Here is an 18,827-nt window from a genome sequence, read left to right on the forward strand (position 1 = left end):
CTTCGGAATGTTGCTTCAAAGAAAACGAAAAAGGATGGAAATAATAAACGCTAGGCGTGGCGGCGTCATTTTTTAAGCTTTGTCGTAGTCTTTCTATCAAAAAATAAGTGCACTTAGTTTATTCAAACGTTCAGACAAAATAATAAGTCATACAAATTCGAACAATCAAGATGTTTAAATGTGGACATTTATGGACGGAAAAGAATCCAAGGATTCTATGATAATAATGATGATGATAATGATGATGTGTCATTTGAGAATTTTGAAGATAAGCTCTGAATAGTTGAATTATCAGCTAGAAGAAAAGTCATTTCTGTAAATGTGCCTGTTGTTTATTGTACACGTTGAAAGGAGCAGGGAAGAATACTCGTATGGAGTAATAATGCAAGAGCGGTAACCTATACTAGGGAATGGAGACGGAGAGCGTTAAATCAGGGGCTAGCGAGCATAGCCATAGCCAGCACAGCAGGTCTTCGCAAAAACACCATAAAGTATACAATAACAGTACCAAATCTCATCATCGACAACATTCTCATAGAACAACTACAAGGTATCTTAACAATATCTACCTTAATCTGCTTTTATTTTTCGCTATTAGAGGCGCTGTAGTCGAGATTAAACTTTGTAGGATTCGATCCTGGTCCTCGACAAAACCAAGCGCTAATCAGCGCTTCATATCAATTATACTGTTATCGTGATCATTATATATATATTATTATTATTATTTATCTTATATTATTTTATATTTTATTTTTGAGTATTTTGAATGATTTGTTATATTTTATTATTGTGATTGTTTAAATTATTCGAGCATGAAGTAAGACATGTGTGATATTAAATGGTACGTTTATATCTAGAGTTTCATTCAATGTTGAATTGTGTCAAGATATGGTTTGACAACATGTAAACTGTCAAATAGATTTTATCTAAAATTATTTCTATGTTAAATGTCAACGATATATTTTGATATTTTTATATTAGAATAGATGTACATGTCAGTTTTGTCATTAATTTGTGGATAAAAATTGTATGTTAATTCTGTACTATTAAATGTAGGCTAATTTGTTTGGTTTAATCAAGTATATCTCTTAGTTACTGTTTTATTATGAAAGTGTTCTTAAATTAAATCTATTATCAATAATTGTTTGATACTTAATATACTTATTGAGGTATATCATTTAATTTAGATGTAAGCGTACCATAATTTAAAATAATTTATAATTTCATTCTATGTTTGATTCTTTATTTTAATTAGGAGTAGTCGAAGTCAGAGAAAGGAAAGACATAATATAAATACAAACCAAATGGCTCCTTTTCAAACAACACTTAATGTACGCGGGGATAGTGTGGACAACTTAGGTCCTGAGGTTATCGAAGTACAAATATTACCTCAAGATGAAAATTGGGGAGAAAATACAACAGCCGTAACTGGAAATACATCAGACAGGTCAGAATCGACAGAGGATGTAAGTCATTGGCCAAGCGAAACTGACACTTCTTTTGGATCTGCCTGTAATCGACATATAGTTCCAATAGTAGCTGTGCTCCTTGGAATATGCGCTTTTTTAAGTCCTATAGCAATGGTCATACTACCTAAATTAGGATTTTTTCCTGATACAACAACCGTACTAACAATGCAACAAAAATTACAATTACTTTCGTGCAATGCCGAATGCAAAGGGCAATTGTTAGGATTAGCCTTTAAATTAGTACTATTAGTTATTGGAAGTTGGGCTGTATTTCTACGCCCACGAAGTGTTACTATGCCGCGTGTATTTTTATTCAGAGCTGGTGTCTTACTTCTTACGATGCTGTGCATTTGTACTTATTGGTTGTTTTATGTTGTTCAGGTATGCTGTTGTTTAGTTTTATATTGTTGTATAAACTATTATAATTAAAATTATAATGTAATTATATTAACTTAACATAATGTTTCATTTTAGATCACAGAAAGTGCTAAGACTGCTGCTAATGGTGAAATAACAGAGTACAAAAGTTTAGTAAATTATGCGGGTACTCTTGCAAATACATTGCTATTCATTCACTATGTTGGCGTGCTGCTTATAGAAGTTCGTCATTCTCAACCAACGTTTTATGTTAAGGTATGTAAAGAATTTATGAATTTATAATTGTTGCTAGATTTATTATCGTTACATTGGATACTTTAATTCAATATTTCATTACAGGTTGTGAGATCTCCAGATGGTGAATCGAGATCTTATGCGATAGGACAATTATCGATACAAAGAGCAGCAGTATGGGTTTTGGAAAGGTATTATACGGATTTTCCTATTTACAATCCATACCTGGAACGTTTGCCTGTATCTAAATCAAGTCGAAAACAATCGAGTTTCAAATTTTATGACGTTGACGGAGGTGTTTCAAGTGGTGTTCAGTCGCGCGGAGGTAGCGGCGATACAGCAGTATTAGCTGCGCAAGCTAGACGTAGAGATTCTAGCCATAATGGTCGTTTTTACGAAGAACATGATTACGAGAGAAGAGTACGCAAACGAAAGGCAAGATTAATTACTGCCGCGGAAGAAGCATTTGCTCATATAAAACGATTACATTCTGAAGTCGAATCTGCACCTGGTCCTGGTTCTTTGGATCCTATGGAAGCTGCCCAAGCAGTATTTCCATCTATGGCGAGAGCTTTGCAAAAATATTTAAGAGTTACACGCCAACAACCTCGTCATTCTGTTGAATCAATATTAAATCGTTTTGCAAGATGTTTAGCGCAAGATGCAGCACCTAGAGCATTCTTAGAACCATTTTTTACAACAAGTCCTGTTCTTTCCAACGAAAAGGAAAGACAAAAGCGTTCACATCATTGGGCTTTAATTTGCGAAGGTGAATTGCCATCACGACCTCTTGCAAATGGTTGTGAATTTCAATTGAGACAAGGTGAGATTGCACTTTTGTGCACGGCATATCGATTACCGAATTTTCATCTTACCGAACAATTGGCACATCCTAAATCTAACAAATTTTTATTGAGGTTGAATTCCGAAACTTCTGTGTAGTAGTACTGACAATATTTTAGACATCTTATTACAAGGTGCTTATCATACTAGTGGATGTGAATTTGCATAAATTTAAAAAAGCATAAAAATGCACAAATTTTAAAACATAACATTTAAAAATCAACATTAAAGTATAGTATGAACAATTTGATTGTCATGAATTAAAAAACAAAGTTTTATTTTTAAAAGTAACAGTTATAAAAAAAATTGATAATATTTTTTATTTCCAAGGCCATAAAAATGTAATATATATTTTATTACGTAAATATATATGCATAAACTTGTTTGCATAAGCAATTTCGTATATTATTTGCATTTATTGATGGTATAAAAATACAATACTCACTTTTTATTATCTATTTACTTTTATTTTTTTTTTATATCACTATTTATAAATATCTTTTATACAAAGTTTTATATGTTAAACTTATGTTAATTTACTTAATTATTATATTCAGTTAATCCATAAGTTATTCGTTGAAGATCTTTTTCATATATTTAGGCATTTTCAAATCATTTTTTTATTAATTTATATAAGAAACATATTTTACAAATACGTTGTATGAAATCGTGTATATGTGGATTAATATTAGTATGAAAGCACTTTTCTTTTTACTCCAGCAAATATTGCTCGGAAATAAATGAAATATGAATGATTTGTATAAATATATAAAATATAATTAAAAGTAGACTTTTGTAAACTAGTTAATTTATATTTAAAATAATAGACTTTCTTTTCTATAAAAGTATCGTAAACAAAGTATTATTGTCATTTGAAATCGATAAGTTTAATTGAATTATTAAATGTAATTAATTCTATAAGTAAAAATAATTATTGAACAAATTAAAAGTATTTCTTTAATGCTAAACCGTCGAATCACGATGAAACTGGTTTAATAATGACAATAATAATTTCATTTAGTATGCATGACACTTTTTTTTCCTTTTTAAATTCTACTAAGGATATTTTTGTAAACTTTCTTTTTTTACTTTAGTACCTTGAATATATATTCTTGTGAGTTGTGATTAGACATTATAGTAACTTATTCTTTATTGTATATGCATAAATGGGATTTGAAAAGCCAAATGTATTATGAACATTTTAAATATTCCATGACTAATGGTATAGTATTCTTATACCAGATATGTGCTAACATAAGCAGGTGTTTAAACTTGCACTTCTTTATTCGTGGCTTTCATGTGTTGAATTTTAAGCAACATATGATTTTCATAAGACTGGTAAATCACACTTTTAAAAAAAATACATCTCATATATCTATTCATACAAAATATATTTAACAAAAAAGAAAAAAACAAAAAAGATTAAAAAATGTAAATAAAAAGCAGAAATTTATTTCATGCTTGGCTTCAATGCTTTTGTATATATTCATATATACACAAGTTTATAACACATTTGGATTATATAGACCTAGATATAGGCAAAGAATTTTTTATACAAACGAAAAAAATTATATTATCCCTAACGGATATGTGTTTTGCATTCCAAATAAACACGATAAATAATTTTCCTAATCGAAGAAGGAAAACTATCTTTGTTAATAGTATAATTCAATATTTTAAACATTTTACATCTCTTAGTGCGAATTAGAAATGACGCTATTTTTACAATAACATATCACAATTAATTCAGTAATGTTATAAAACATTATTATATTGCTTGCCTCTCATGTTGTTTATAAATTGTATTATGAATAAAATCATATAAATTATTACGAATTTTTTAGACTGTACTTAAAAAAAAAAAAAGGAAAAAAAAGAAAGAAACAAAACTACTTAAGTTTGTAAGCTCGTGTTCTTCGTGCATTTGTGGATATGTTGTATTTGAAAAATGTGTGTATGGAAAGAATTTTTTTATACAATTAATTATTTTATTTATGTGTGAGCGTGGTGATTGTGTATCGATAAATGATGAAATATACATTTGATGTACAGATGCCTGGAACAATTTATTTGGACCTTTATCCGTGTTACTAAATTTTTTTATTAACTAGAAAATTATTTAAATATGTAAAAATAAAAAATAGAATATTTACTTTTAGACAAGATTGTGTGTGTGTGTGTGTGTGTGTGTGTGTGTGTGTGTGTATGTGTATGTATGTATGTATGTATGTATGTATGTTTATATTTGAAATAATTTTTGAAGACAATTAAAAATATGCAATGAGTATGAAGTAAACATTAAAATTTGAAATTCTTCCTGTTATTTGCCTACTACTGTTTATCAAATTCTGATGTAGGTATATAAAATTGTTTTGATTACGTTGTGAAAATATTTAAAAAATATATGAAACAAATTAATGTATTAGGATGAAACAAAAAAAATTGGATCCAAAATGCTATGAATACTTAAAAAATTTGTTAAAAAATTGTTGTAAATATTATCATAATATAATATTCATAATCAATGAATATTATATTGTATTAATGAATTTGATTTGTAAAATAATTGAATTTGGATAGCAGAACCTATATTATTATTTACATAAAAGGGCTGATATCAATGTATACGACAAACGTGACGTTGACGTCTAATTCTAAAAATAATGTCTTGTCCTAAACACATTTAACAAAGTTGGTCACCATGAAAATGCATCATAATTTTTGCATGTGTTCAAGATAGTCATATAGGTTAGGAAACTCAACTAAGATAGTTCGGTTTCTTTGAATTGTGGTTAGATCTCCTAATATGGCTAGCGAAAAAAAATCAGGCAAAACATCTTCGAAAAGTGGAAAATCTAATGAGGAGGTTTTCGCTGGATTTCAAACGCTTCGAAATGAACAAAGATTAATGGCCAGTAAATTGTCCGAAATGGAAATGGAGTTAAATGAACATAAGTATGATCTTTAACCTATTGTTTACGAAAAGCAATGCATTTAAAGAAATTTTAAATCTATGTATATTTATATCTCATATTAATTGATATAATAAATTGTTGATTCTTTTAGGATTGTTATCGATACTTTAAAAAATGTTGACCCTAAAAGGAAGTGTTATAGAATGATCGGAGGAGTTTTATGTGAACGTATTGTTGAAGATGTAATGCCTACATTAGTATCAAACAAAGAACAGGTTTGATTATTCAACTAACAATAATCAATACATTTTTAATTATCTTGTAATTTATTATTTTTAGATTCTATATGATACAATAATGTATGAAAAATGTATTCTTATATTTGTTATCGCATAACTCAAATTTTCTAATATCATTTTTAGTTGACCAAAGTAATAGAAGCTTTGAACGATCAATTAACTAAAAAAGGTATTGAAATAAATGAATACAAGGAAAAGCACAATATTAGAATTCGAGGACAGGACGATTTACAACACCCAGAAGAAGAATCTAAAGAAGCAAAAAGAAATGCTATTGTTGTCAATCCTATTGAGGTTTAAACATCGTTAATGTTTTTTCATTTAATTTAAAATGAATAATCTTAAAAATGGACATTTTTTAATGCTTTAGTCTGCGAACTATCATTAACGTTAAAGATCTCTTACTAAATTAAATATTTAAAAAAATGAATGGTAGCGCTATTTCTTTTTGTTCTAAACTAAGAATTGGCAGTTATAGGCAAATTATTTTTCTTTTATTTTTATAAATATTCAACAATTTATAAATATAGATATATAAATACAAAAAGAAAACTTTCATAGTCAAGCTTTATACAATATAAAAAATTATTGTACACTGAAATGCTTAGTCATTTATTAAACAAATTAGGATAATGAACTGAATGCGAATATGCTATTTGTAATGATGAAAAATGATAAATTGTAAACAGAAGAAGGGAAATATTTAAATTAATTTGTATTTTATATCAAATAATAATAAAGAAAATATTGCAGCCAAAAGATATAATACCTAAATAAAAAATAATATTCTTTGTTTTAATCATTTCAATATACATGTATTTTATAATATTGAGATGTATCTGTCATAAATGTGCATGCACCAATCACCTTCGTGCAATCTATTATTATTTTGCCATATTTTAAGCTTAATTTGGTAAATAAAAAATCCGATGTCTCTTTTAAAATAAATTATAATAAATTCGAATAATAATCGTAATAAATCGCATTATAAATTAGATACAATGAAAAGAAAAAAAATGTTGAAAGGAGTGGGGGAATAGAAGGAGCGAGAAAGAGAGAGAAATAGGGAGAAACGAGACGCACAATTTACGAACGTTACCATTTCAGCAATCAATTTTTCGGACAAAATATCGGATCGTACCACTCTTATACATTGTAAACACATGTGCCACCCTTTGATATAGACAACCATATTACTTTTTCAATAATCCTAGAAAATAATTGTGTAGGTATAGTTTAAATACATGTATATATGATATCATATATAATATATATACGTAGTGTATTGTAATATGATTTTATTTGTATTGTAATCGATGTAAGTACAAAAATATCGATTAGAAATGTGTATATTTAAATATTAAAATACTATTTGCATATGTCAAAAGGTGGATTCGTCTTAAATGGAATTAACAAAGTGCCATTAAGCAAACATAAGAAATTCAACATTTAAAAATATTGAAGATGTATGTGTTATTTAAAGAAAATTATAATTTTGATGCAAATTATATTCATGTTAAAACTTTAAACAGTGTTATAAATACTAAATTATATTTTGACACTAATTTCATTGAAAATAATTGTAACAGATTGGTACTGTAAAGTGCAATGTGTTTAAATGGTGTTTTATCAAGACTTTTTTATTATTACACTATGCTTATTTTGATTTAAAATTATGATATCAACGTGAAGACATTAAGCGGATCAAAAATGGAAGCGTGGTGGTTTTCTCGCATTGTTGCACATCATCCATGTGTTATTTTATTGACAGTATTTCTATTTTCTTGTACGTGTTTAATAGCTCCACGTACTATTGAACATTTACCAGACTTTTCTGACCCTCAATTGGTAAGTATTATTAATTTTGTGTATGCATATTACTTAAGAAATATATATACTTATATTATATTTATTACTTATATTATATACGCGTTTATTATTTCAAGGGTTTTGAAGCACGGGGTACTGTATTAGCGCAAAGACTGACAGCATGGCAAAATTTAATGAAAGCAACAGAGCCTAGAGGAGAATTTACTAATAATCCTTTCGAGTATAATTATTATTTAGAACAAATAAAAGAACAGGTAATTTTATTATTTTATTTCCTTTCTAAAGAAATATCATAATATGTATACGTATATGTATACAAGATGTGAGAGTTTTAACTGGCCTAATTTTGTGTTCAAAGTGTAAAAAAATAAACATTGTTTCTTACAGACTGACTCTATTCCGCAAAATCATAGTTGGGCAAGTCAAGGTATTCTTGATGAAGAAGATACAAGTAATAATAATGACAAAGATAAATGGAAAGAATTGTCAGAGTTAAGAAGTAAAAATCAATTTAACATCATAGATTATGACAAAAGTCATAATAATTTAGACAGCGAAAGTTTTTTCTGTAATTTACCGAACCCCAATTATGCTCGTGTAGTTATTGGTAGCACGGAAACAGAAGAGAAAAGTTTATGGACTATGGAAGGTGTATTAGCTCAGTGTCATATTGATGCAGCGCTTAGAGCAAATCCTCATTTTACTTCATTGTGTCAAGTTGAAGAGGAACATAATGGTATCAAGAGTAATCAAAAGTGTTGCAGAAGTTGGTCACCTGCTAATTATGTTGCCTTGTTGTCTAATCGGAGTTCCTGTTTGGGAGTGACTGAGGATGATCTTATTCGGGTAGAAGCTTTGTTAAGAAGATGCGCTTATTATTATTATAATTTGGAATTAACTTCTAACTGTGCGGAAGATACTAATTGTCAAAAACGTGTACGGGCTGAATGTTATCAGCATAACGCAGTTTATCATCTATTACATTATCTTTTAGATTTTAATTTTATTCCGAATGACGTAAGAATTAATTTTTTTAAATTATATCTAGCACTCAATTAAAAGTTATAATTTTCTGATAAATTAAATATTTCTTTGCAGAAACATCAATTTGTAAACAAGTCACATTTAGGGTTGCAGTCTGCTATGTTATTTCTCCCAATGGCAGCCGGTTCAGCCAGTTTAGATTTCTATAAAGATTTAAACAATAACGGACTGAGTTATGGAAAGTTTAAAGTACAAGGCATGCAATTGGGATTAAAGAGTACATTATTTGATCGTCTTTTGGTGTCAAATTTTAGTCTTGTTCTAACAGGATTTGGCTTTGTGACCTTATGCATTTGGATGTACACTGGATCTTTATTATTAACTATTGCCACATTCTTTGCAGTACTCTTTAGTCTTGGTATTTCATATGCAGTATATACTCTTGTCCTGCAAATTAAATTTTTCCCATTTATGAATCTACTTGCAATTGTAGTCGCTGTCGGTAAGTTGTTTTTCTTTTTAATATTTTTAATTTTATACAAAAAGTTAAATACCTCATAATTGTGTGATAAATATTTTTGTTTTTTAAGGAATTGGTGCAGATGATGCATTTATATATTGCAAGGTTTGGGAATGTTGCAAACAACAAAAACTTACTAACGATGGATTACCACGATTAGTACAAGAAACAATGAAGCATGCAGTACCGTCTATGTTTGTTACTTCATTAACAACAGCAGTAGCATTTTTTGCATCTATTGTCAGTAATGTCACTGCCATTAATTGTTTTAGGTAAGGAAATCTTTATATTGATTAACCATAAATATGTTATTTGACGTATATATCTAAAATTAATAATTGTGGTGTATATAGTTTGTTTTCAGGGATGACCGTGATCGCTAATTTCTTTTTAATGATCACGTGGCTACCGGCATGCGTGGTAGTATCAGAACGATGTCGAATAACTACTTTGTCACCTGCAAGTTTTATTACAAGAAAAATAATTCGTCCCGTGCGATTATTTGCAGACAAAGTAGCTCTTACATTTAGTACCTTTCTCACCAAAATAGCAATTGGTTTAAGATGGTTTTGGCTTCTGAGTTTGGGTGCCTTAGCTACAGCCTGTTGTATAGTAGTCTTTTATAATCCAGGATTACAATTACCAGATACTCCTGACTTTCAGTTGTTTGAAAGTTCTCATCCTTTTGAACAATATGACTTAATTTATTCTCAACAATTCTTGTTTGAAAAACGTGAAATGGTAATAATAGAGATATTTAAAAATAGATAATATATAACACATATAATCATTTGTATAATAATGCAAACATTATAAATTTATAGATTGATGATGGTGAAGCGTTACCAATGCGATTCGTTTGGGGTATAAAACCAATTGATAATGGTGATTATCTAAATCCTGATAAAAAGGGTGAGCTAGAATGGGATGACTCTTTTGACGTGTCTCATCCAAAATCTCAATTATGGTTACAAGAGTTCTGCTATAATCTAAGACTTCAGCCATTTTATCGAAGCACATTAGGAGCACTTCTTCAAAATTGTTTTATTGAATCATTACAAAAATGGATGGAAAGACAATGTAAAAATCCTATAAATGAATCTATTAATTATTCACCATGTTGTAAAAAAAGTACTTTTCCTTATAAACCGAAGGTATTAAGAAAATGCGCAGCGGAAGCTGCCGCACATGTTTATGTCACCCCTTCTAATTTGTGGCGTCGAGATGGTCCAGTCTATGCAGGTCTGAAATTTTTGAAAAATCCAGTACAAACTTCATTGCAAGGAACAAATGCAACGAGATCTTTAAAGTTACCATTACCTAAAATAAAGGCATTAGTTATAGAATATAATAGTATATATAACTATAGTCTTTCGTATTCTGATATGGATCAATTCTATAATCAAGTAAGTTTTAGATTAAATATTAAATTTGAGAAGAGATTTCTAATAATGTATATATATATTTTTAGGTTGAAACTTGGATGCAAAAACAATTAAAAACAGCACCTCCAACCATGCAAGGAGGATGGTTTGTTAGTGAATTGGAATTTTACGAATTACAACGTACATTGCACGAGGGTACTATTTGGGCTATGGTCGTCTCGTTGGTTTTAGCACTTGCAGTATTAGTATTCGTGACACTGAATCCTTTAGTTAGTATGTATGCAATTATAACTATTGGTGCTGCTATTATAGTTACTGTTGCTGCTTTAATTCTTCTTGGTTGGAAACTTAATGTCCTGGAAAGTGTTGCGGTATCTACTGCTATAGGTAATGTTAATTATATATATTATTATATATATATATATATATATATATATATATATATAAAGATGTATAATAAGATTTTGTTTCTATCAAGGTTTGGCGGTGGATTTCAGTTTACATTATGCTGTGAGTTATCGAGCATGCAACTCAGAACAAAGAATGGATAAAGTTAAAGCGACACTAAATCAAATGGGTGGTCCAACACTGATGGCAGCATTAACAAGTGGAATTGCTGGTGCTCTCATGTTACCCTCTGATGTGTTAGCATATATACAAATCGGTATATTTCTATTACTTGTGATGGGAATAAGTTGGATTTATGCAACATTATTTTTATGCCCAATGTTAGCAGTCATCGGTCCATCATCGCACTTTGCACAATTTCAATACCCAAGGTAACATTTTAAATATATTAATAAAATAATGCTAAAACAATTAATTGTTTTAGCATTAATCACAGATTGATGTTATAAATTTTAGGGGAAGAAAGTTATTATTTTGTTTTCGTAAAAAAAAATCTGAAGATTTGGCAGATAACAGGGATAATGGTAAAATGATAAAAAAAGGAAAAGGAAGGGGAATGCTATATGAATCAACATTAAGTACTTCCAGTACAGTATGTCAATTTCATTGTAGCGAACCAGAAATTCTTATAGCACGGCCTCCCTCTTCGTCATTACCACCATCGCCAACCTCGGCATTACTTTATTTAGATAGTACTTAAACCACTTTGTGGAACAATAGGCGAAAACAAATGAACAGTCTTGATTTAATATTTGCAGTAAGAAATCACAAAAAATAATATTATTGATTCATATGTTATCTTCATTGTGAACTATATGGAACTATGATCTTATCTAATTAATGTGTCATTGGCTGTGTTCACGTAGTTAATAAGACTGTTACTTATATGTTTGTCTATCGTCGACATTCATTGGGCTTCCTATATTCTTTATGTGATTTACATGTTACGTAAATGTACGCGCACGATGATAATACACATACACAGATACACATACACAAACACATACTACGTATGCAAACGTGCATATATATATATATATATATTATCGCATGCAGATAATAACAGAGTGCGTATAGCTCTATTTATTTTTTTGATCTCTATACCATTTATTTTTCATTTTATAATAAATTCATTCATTCATATGACATATATTTAAAATAGGATAAATAGATTTCCTTATAAAAAGAATGTGTCACCTGAGAGAAAATTAAAAAGAAAAAAATTTATTAATGTTCTGACATATCCGCAATGAAGACAATATTAATTTGCGTTAGTGATGCATTAGATATGATTATAGTATCATTTTTTATTATTTATATTTTTTAAACATTATTAATTTTACATAGAGAAAGTTCAGGTATATGCATATATATACATGTCGTTCTTATTTAACGATATAGTAATCTTCAGATATATGTTAAAACAACAAAACTTAACTTTATAAATGTTACAATTTCTCCAATCATTAAATTTATATTTTTTTAACTAACTGTAAGATAATAATGTTATTTAATCTAATAACAAAGATTTATTAGATCAAAAGACTTATATATATATATATATAATTTTGTTAATAGCGCGCTAAATATATTTAACACATTGATCACACTTACAATTAACCCAAGTCTGGATGGTTGCTATGTTTCCGTGGAGACCCCTTAGTTTAAATAAGTTTTCAACTTACGCTGCAGCATGAATTTGGTCCCATAAAAAACACATTCGATTTATGCATGGCGATCAATGTGTTAAATAAAGAGGACAAATATTTTCTCTCTTTCTCTCTTTCTCTTTTTCTCTCCGACCACTAAACAAATTTTAGCTGTAAATGCATGAGAATTGGAGACTATTATTTTGTGGTTCCAACTATATAGAGTACAAATCATTCATTTATTAAACGAGTACATAATTAATTTAATAATTTCTTTGAAGAAGGTACTTACTTAATTAGTTTTTTATTATAATATTAATGAAATAGGAAAATTTTTGAATAAAAAAATATCTAGAAATAAATAATTAAAGCAACAATTTTCGTTCGTCATTTTAATTTGATAAATAATCATATTGATAATAAAAATAAAATAAGAAATATACATAGTACGAAAGTAGTTGTTGATAAGAAGATTATTAAATACCGTATTGATACGATTACAATTTTTAAATCATTAAAGTCATCAAATTTGTTAATAAATCCTCTACGATTGATAATCACGTCTGTAACAAAGAGAAAATTTACATTGAACTATTTTTAATGTGCCAAAAATATATTAGTTGATGATTTTTATTTTCCTGTATTATCTCTTTCTTTTTTTTGTTTTTTAAATATATTTATATACGAATAGTGTTTCTACAAAGTTTACTATAAAATTGCCCCCTTTTTAAAGTAACGTTAACGGCAATAAACAAAGAAAAACATTCTATTATATCAAGTCTAATAAAGTAAATTGCAATGGAAAGAAGAAATGTTAAAAAATTGAAACTAAGCGAATGCTTGTTATCAATTTTCTTTTATTCCGTAAAAAAAAGAACTGAAAAAAAATTGACAATTAAATGCGTCGTCTGCGTTTATGATTAAATGGACTGAGTGGTTCCTTAAGAGGACGTTTATCAATTTTCGGCAAACAAGAAATACATTTGGGAATGGGTTGAGCTTTATGAACGGTTTGCTTTCTCAAACGAATCATTTCTTTCTTCTCCAATTTCTTCTCTGTTATAGCAGCCTGTCAATTAAAACAATTCTATGTAAATATATATATATATATATTTAAAAGATGATAATACATACGCGAATGAAGTATATATGTATGAATAATACAAAAGTGTTTGTTATAATTATCTTTTTGAAAACTAAAACTAATCGCATTTGGCGATTAATGGTCATTTCTTGTAATAAATGTATAATTATATTAAATGAATGTGTTTAAGATATACAAATATCAAAGAGAAATTACCAAAGATTTTTGGATCTCCATTTCCTTTTCCTTCTCTTTTAACTTTTCCTCAAAACGTTTTCTTTCTTTAGCTCGAATCGCTGTTAAAAGAGGCGGACTTTTGGCGATTTTTAAAATTCTTTTAACAGGACGCGGTAAGAAAGGCGGCTTCTTCCAAATCTTTTTTACGATAAATAAAATTATATATTCAGTAAGATTATGCAAATAAAGTCAAAATATTACGTTGTAAATAATTATAGAAATAATTTTATCTGTTGTAACAAGTATAACATACCTCCGTAGATTTGTTGGTAGATTTTTCGGTATTTATTTTATTTGAATTTTTTAATGTTCTATTTATCGTACGATCAGATTTTGATTTTATAGTTGTTTTATTAGATATGGCTACAGGTTTTGCTTGAAACACATGTAACTCTTTATCTTCTTTTACATTCTTTGGTAATAAATTTTTTAAATAAACAATTATAATTATTAAAAAAGAATTAAAAAAAACAAACATATAAAAATGTGTTCTACCTTTTGTTGTTGTTGTTTTTTATATTTATTTCGTAAATCAAAATTGAAAGGCTTTACAGCGGTATTCACTTTCTCTGTTATATTTTTTTCATTTTTATTTATTGTCGTAATTGTTTCCTGTTTCACTTTAATACACTGAAATATTATTCAAATTCAAATTGAATTTCTAAAATTAAAATTAAAATTAAAATTAATAAATTTATTTAATTAATACTTGTTTTGTCAAATCCTTTTTCTCGTTATCTTTATTAATATTTACATCCAATTGTTGTTTATTTTCTTCCTTCAAAGAAAGATTATCTAATAATCTGAAAGAAAATTTAGAAATTCAATTTTATTTGTAAATTTTATAAGATAAAAATGAACAAAAGTAATAATTACTTAATTAATTTATTGCGATTATTACAATCACTCGTTCGAGGAAGTTTCTGAGCTTCAGGATTATGCTTCAATGGTTTGTCGTCCTTTTTTGTTTCTTTTAACATAAAGAAATATTTATAATTAAAGTAAATATTACATTATTTTGAACAGATAAGAGAAAGATAATTTAATTAACAATGAAGTTATAATTAATAATAATAAAGGCATAGAGAGAGATAATCATATACCAAAAAATTCATCAGATATTTCAGGTAGATCAAAGAAATCTATGAACTGCGGTGAATCTATTTTATCCCATGGATCTAATATTATATTAACACAGTCAACCAAATCTTTGAACAATTTTTCGTCTCTTTTATTTTTGGGCCACAATTGTCTATTCGTTGGTCTTAATTTAAATCTATTATAAGAAACAGGCGTTTCTGCTTCCATTGTCAATTAAAAGTAATATTTAAAAGAAAACTTTTCGAAAGAAGAGACGAATCCTCATTACAACGTAATTTTCAATAATATTTGTTGTAAGTGTTGTTAATTAAAGTTCTGAAGGTTGATTCGTAACTGATCAACTAAGAAGGAAAATAAACATAACATTTAAAGAAAACAATGTTTCTATATACATAGGTCAACTACAATTATTACTACAGTTATTTAACATATGAATATTGAATTAAAATCTATTGAAGAAGAAAATGGATCATTTTTTTCAAATATATATCATAAATATTGAAACAATATATTAAAGGGCGCATGTCTACTGATTTATCTTAATAATCTACCATGTATTGGTAAAAGATTCCCATGGATACGAATAGCCAAACATAACACGTGATAGACGCAATTACTTGCTCTTTTAACATTATGAAAAGTATTGAGATTATATAAACATATGTATATATTTTGATCATTTAATCTTAAGTAAACATTTACAAAATATATTTGATGAAATTTTAAGATGCACGGATTAAGGTAAGAATAAATTAATCTCTTATATCTAATTCGTATATTTAAAAAATCTATTATTTTCAGGGCAGATCATAATTCAGGTGGTGGCCTTGGAACAAGCAGATGGTTGGAAGCAATTTGGGAACCAAGTGCTAAAATTTATACTCTTCCTGGTGGCCTTGATATGCTTGATGTAATCGGTGATGGAGATGTGCGTCTTATATCCACTGATTTTGGATCCATTAACGCTACTTCGGCAAAGGTATTTATTTCAAATATCAAACCTTTTGATATTACGACTCTCGTTTTCTCTGTTCATGATAAGTAATTGTATATTATTTTTAGATACGTGTTTACAAAGGTAGTGATCAAGTAACAGAGCATAATATGATGGATGCACCTTGTGGAGTTGCTGGATTTTATACAGAAAACGGTGAACCCAAATCAGCTGTATTAGCAGCAGGAGCTGGTTCCAGTGTTTATATTTTTAAGAACTTGAGACCATTCTTTAAATATTGTTTACCACATCTCGAAGCTCATCCTAAAGAGCGAGAAGTGCGTCTAAGATTAAAAATAATATTTGTGTATACTTTTAATGTATAATTAATATTATTTGCCTTGCACGATACACCTGAGCTTCCTTCAGATATGGCACAAGGCTGGTCTCGACGAAGAATTAAACGTATTAACATTGGCTGATGATCTAGATTCATTGTTGAAAGAACTCGGTGCAGCTGCAATATCTCCGCGTACATTAAAATTCTTAACAATGGATGTGAATTTACGTATGAGTTTTGCGGAACAATACAGAAGGGTTCCTTTAATTAAAAATAATGCTGTTACTGCACTTGGTGTTATCAGAAAGGATTCCTGGAATGATCCTGCTTGTAGTTGCCTTATTATAGGTACAGAAAATAAAGAGATTTTTGTATTGGATCCAAGGTAAAAGAATTGTATCTTAATTTCTTTCATTAGAATCATTTGCATTTTTACTTTTTTTCTTTGTACCTTTCAGAGCATTTACCGTTATGGATAAACACCTCTTAAAGTGGCCACCTGTATCATTTGCAACTACTGGTTTATGGGCAGGTGATGGTCGAATCATGGTAATTGGTAGAGATGGAAATATTGGAGCGATACGAAGGGGAAGTCCTGTTAAACTTTGGGAAAAACTTGAAGCTCCGATCGTTGCCGTTTCCGTTCTTAGTGGTGATGGTGCGGCAGTCGCTATAATGGATGGAACTTTATTAGGATTTTCAAAAAAGGTAATAATTAAAAAAGAAAAATGTTTAACAATGAAAAATATGCATAATTATACATATTATTTTTATAGGGTGTTAAAGTATGGAGCATCAATGTTCCGGGTATTATTTTAGACATGGTAAGTTTGCCAGTACCACAAAGTGGACTCTCTTTACTGGCTGTCAGTACGGTTGGATATGGTGTACGGATATACGATGGTAAACACCATGTTGATACGATTAAAACAATGGAACCAGTATCTGCAATAAAGGTATATTTTTATTTACTATTGTATACAATACTGTTAATTAGATATTACTGAGAAAGGGAATGATTTACAGTATGGAAGAATGGGACAAGAGGAACGAACGATGGCTATGGTAACCATCAGTGGTGGTCTCTGCGTAAAAATATTAAAACGAACTGCTGATTTTAGTATATATAATACAACATTTTCTGTAACACCAAACAATGCTACCAAATTTGCTATACCAAAAAAAACGCGTCTTTTTGTTGAGCAAACAATAAGAGAAAGATCGGAAGCCAAAAAAATTCATAATACTTTTCAGCAAGGATTTTTACGGCTACGTTTAATCATCGCCAAAAATGCTGTTGATCTTTTAACTGGTTGTGAAAATACTGGAGTCGATCCAATTTCACTGGAGGCTAATGTCCTTGGTTTAGGACCTAATTATAGAATTCAAATATTGATCACCAATATTTCAGATGGATTATCTGATACTGGATTGTTTATTGTTTGTAGAGGAGAAAATACCGAAGTTGATCCACGCGTTGTCAACTTGCCTTTATTACTTAGTGGTATACCAATCCCGATAACTGTTGACGCTACATTAACTAATAGAATTTCTGGCAAGGTACAAGTTTTACTTTGCAAAAAAGACAAACCAAAGCCTCTTGCGTTTACTAATGTTATTTTACCAGCTGCTGAAGAAGATATCGAAGTCTAAAATATATTTTAATTTATTAATTATATAGTATAAATATCTTTTATCGATTAAGTCATTTTTATTAATTCTAAATATTAATGATCTTTATAAAATATAATTCATCATTGATTATTAGTACACATATTGATTAATAGCAAATATAAGTATATTTATATATATAAGTAAAATATTATTTTTTTTAAATATATGAAAATATCGAGATAAATCGAACTGAATAGGCGGCAAATGCTAGATTTAAATTGAACTTTTGAAATGTGCACGTGGTGATAAGGAATTTTATAATGATTACTTATTTATACTTTAAAGAGAACATTTATTAATTAAAAAAAAAAAACGGTATTTTAACTACGGGAAAAATGCATTCGATCTACACGTGGCAATTATCGTCATAAAATAATCATAGAAATATTTTTCTAATCAAAATTAAATCACTATAGGGAGCGCAAACATCAGTGTCCCTAGGAAACCTACCTAACTTTACCTAGGAACACCCACAAGTTTATAAATATGTATATTAAGTTTATAGAATATTTATAATAAAATGTTTACTTTGTTTTACTTGTG

General features: G+C 28.6%; 5 protein-coding genes across 7 annotated transcripts; 4 read left to right on the top strand and 1 right to left on the bottom strand.

Moving 5' to 3' along the window:
* The first annotated feature begins 47 nt into the window (after positions 1-47).
* Vang (Strabismus domain-containing protein Vang) lies at positions 48-4,975 on the top strand. 3 transcript variants are annotated; one of them, XM_015326892.2, is made up of 4 exons: positions 48-550; positions 1,256-1,850; positions 1,944-2,102; positions 2,187-4,975. In XM_015326892.2, exons 1-4 carry the CDS (start codon positions 411-413, stop codon positions 3,021-3,023), a joined length of 1,731 nt encoding a protein of 576 aa, XP_015182378.1. In that variant the 5' UTR covers positions 48-410; the 3' UTR covers positions 3,024-4,975. The 3 variants fall into 3 exon arrangements, with proteins under 3 accessions (XP_015182378.1, XP_015182379.1, XP_015182380.1); XM_015326893.2 differs by lacking the exon at positions 48-550 and adding an exon at positions 629-841; XM_015326894.2 differs by lacking the exon at positions 48-550 and adding an exon at positions 630-817.
* Positions 4,976-5,660: 685 nt separating this feature from the next.
* On the top strand, positions 5,661-6,922 carry Pfdn2 (prefoldin 2). Its single transcript, XM_015326912.2, has 3 exons — positions 5,661-5,879; positions 5,991-6,114; positions 6,262-6,922. The coding sequence occupies exons 1-3, from the start codon at positions 5,731-5,733 to the stop codon at positions 6,436-6,438; spliced, it is 450 nt and encodes a 149-aa protein (XP_015182398.1). The 5' UTR covers positions 5,661-5,730; the 3' UTR covers positions 6,439-6,922.
* Positions 6,923-7,059: 137 nt separating this feature from the next.
* Positions 7,060-13,528, top strand: LOC107069520 (protein dispatched). Its single transcript, XM_015326914.2, has 10 exons — positions 7,060-7,986; positions 8,085-8,222; positions 8,356-8,985; positions 9,067-9,454; positions 9,543-9,744; positions 9,826-10,213; positions 10,297-10,878; positions 10,944-11,244; positions 11,336-11,636; positions 11,722-13,528. Exons 1-10 carry the CDS (start codon positions 7,849-7,851, stop codon positions 11,963-11,965), a joined length of 3,312 nt encoding a protein of 1,103 aa, XP_015182400.1. The 5' UTR covers positions 7,060-7,848; the 3' UTR covers positions 11,966-13,528.
* Positions 13,529-13,808: 280 nt separating this feature from the next.
* Positions 13,809-15,543, bottom strand: LOC107069523 (uncharacterized). Its single transcript, XM_015326921.2, has 6 exons — positions 15,339-15,543; positions 15,112-15,205; positions 14,945-15,038; positions 14,731-14,865; positions 14,489-14,647; positions 13,809-14,373 (listed from the first exon to the last, which is right to left on the bottom strand). Exons 1-6 carry the CDS (start codon positions 15,541-15,543, stop codon positions 14,200-14,202), a joined length of 861 nt encoding a protein of 286 aa, XP_015182407.2. The 3' UTR covers positions 13,809-14,199.
* A 400-nt stretch (positions 15,544-15,943) lies between these two features.
* LOC107069522 (Bardet-Biedl syndrome 1) lies at positions 15,944-18,821 on the top strand. Its single transcript, XM_015326920.2, has 7 exons — positions 15,944-16,077; positions 16,138-16,315; positions 16,399-16,608; positions 16,700-16,995; positions 17,069-17,318; positions 17,387-17,566; positions 17,637-18,821. The coding sequence occupies exons 1-7, from the start codon at positions 16,064-16,066 to the stop codon at positions 18,261-18,263; spliced, it is 1,755 nt and encodes a 584-aa protein (XP_015182406.2). The 5' UTR covers positions 15,944-16,063; the 3' UTR covers positions 18,264-18,821.
* Positions 18,822-18,827: the final 6 nt, after the last annotated feature.

The sequence above is a fragment of the Polistes dominula genome, unplaced genomic scaffold, assembly GCF_049000335.1.
Source record: "Polistes dominula isolate Pdom_NZ unplaced genomic scaffold, Pdom_raw_medaka contig_73, whole genome shotgun sequence".
NCBI classification, from domain to species: Eukaryota; Metazoa; Arthropoda; class Insecta; order Hymenoptera; family Vespidae; genus Polistes; species Polistes dominula.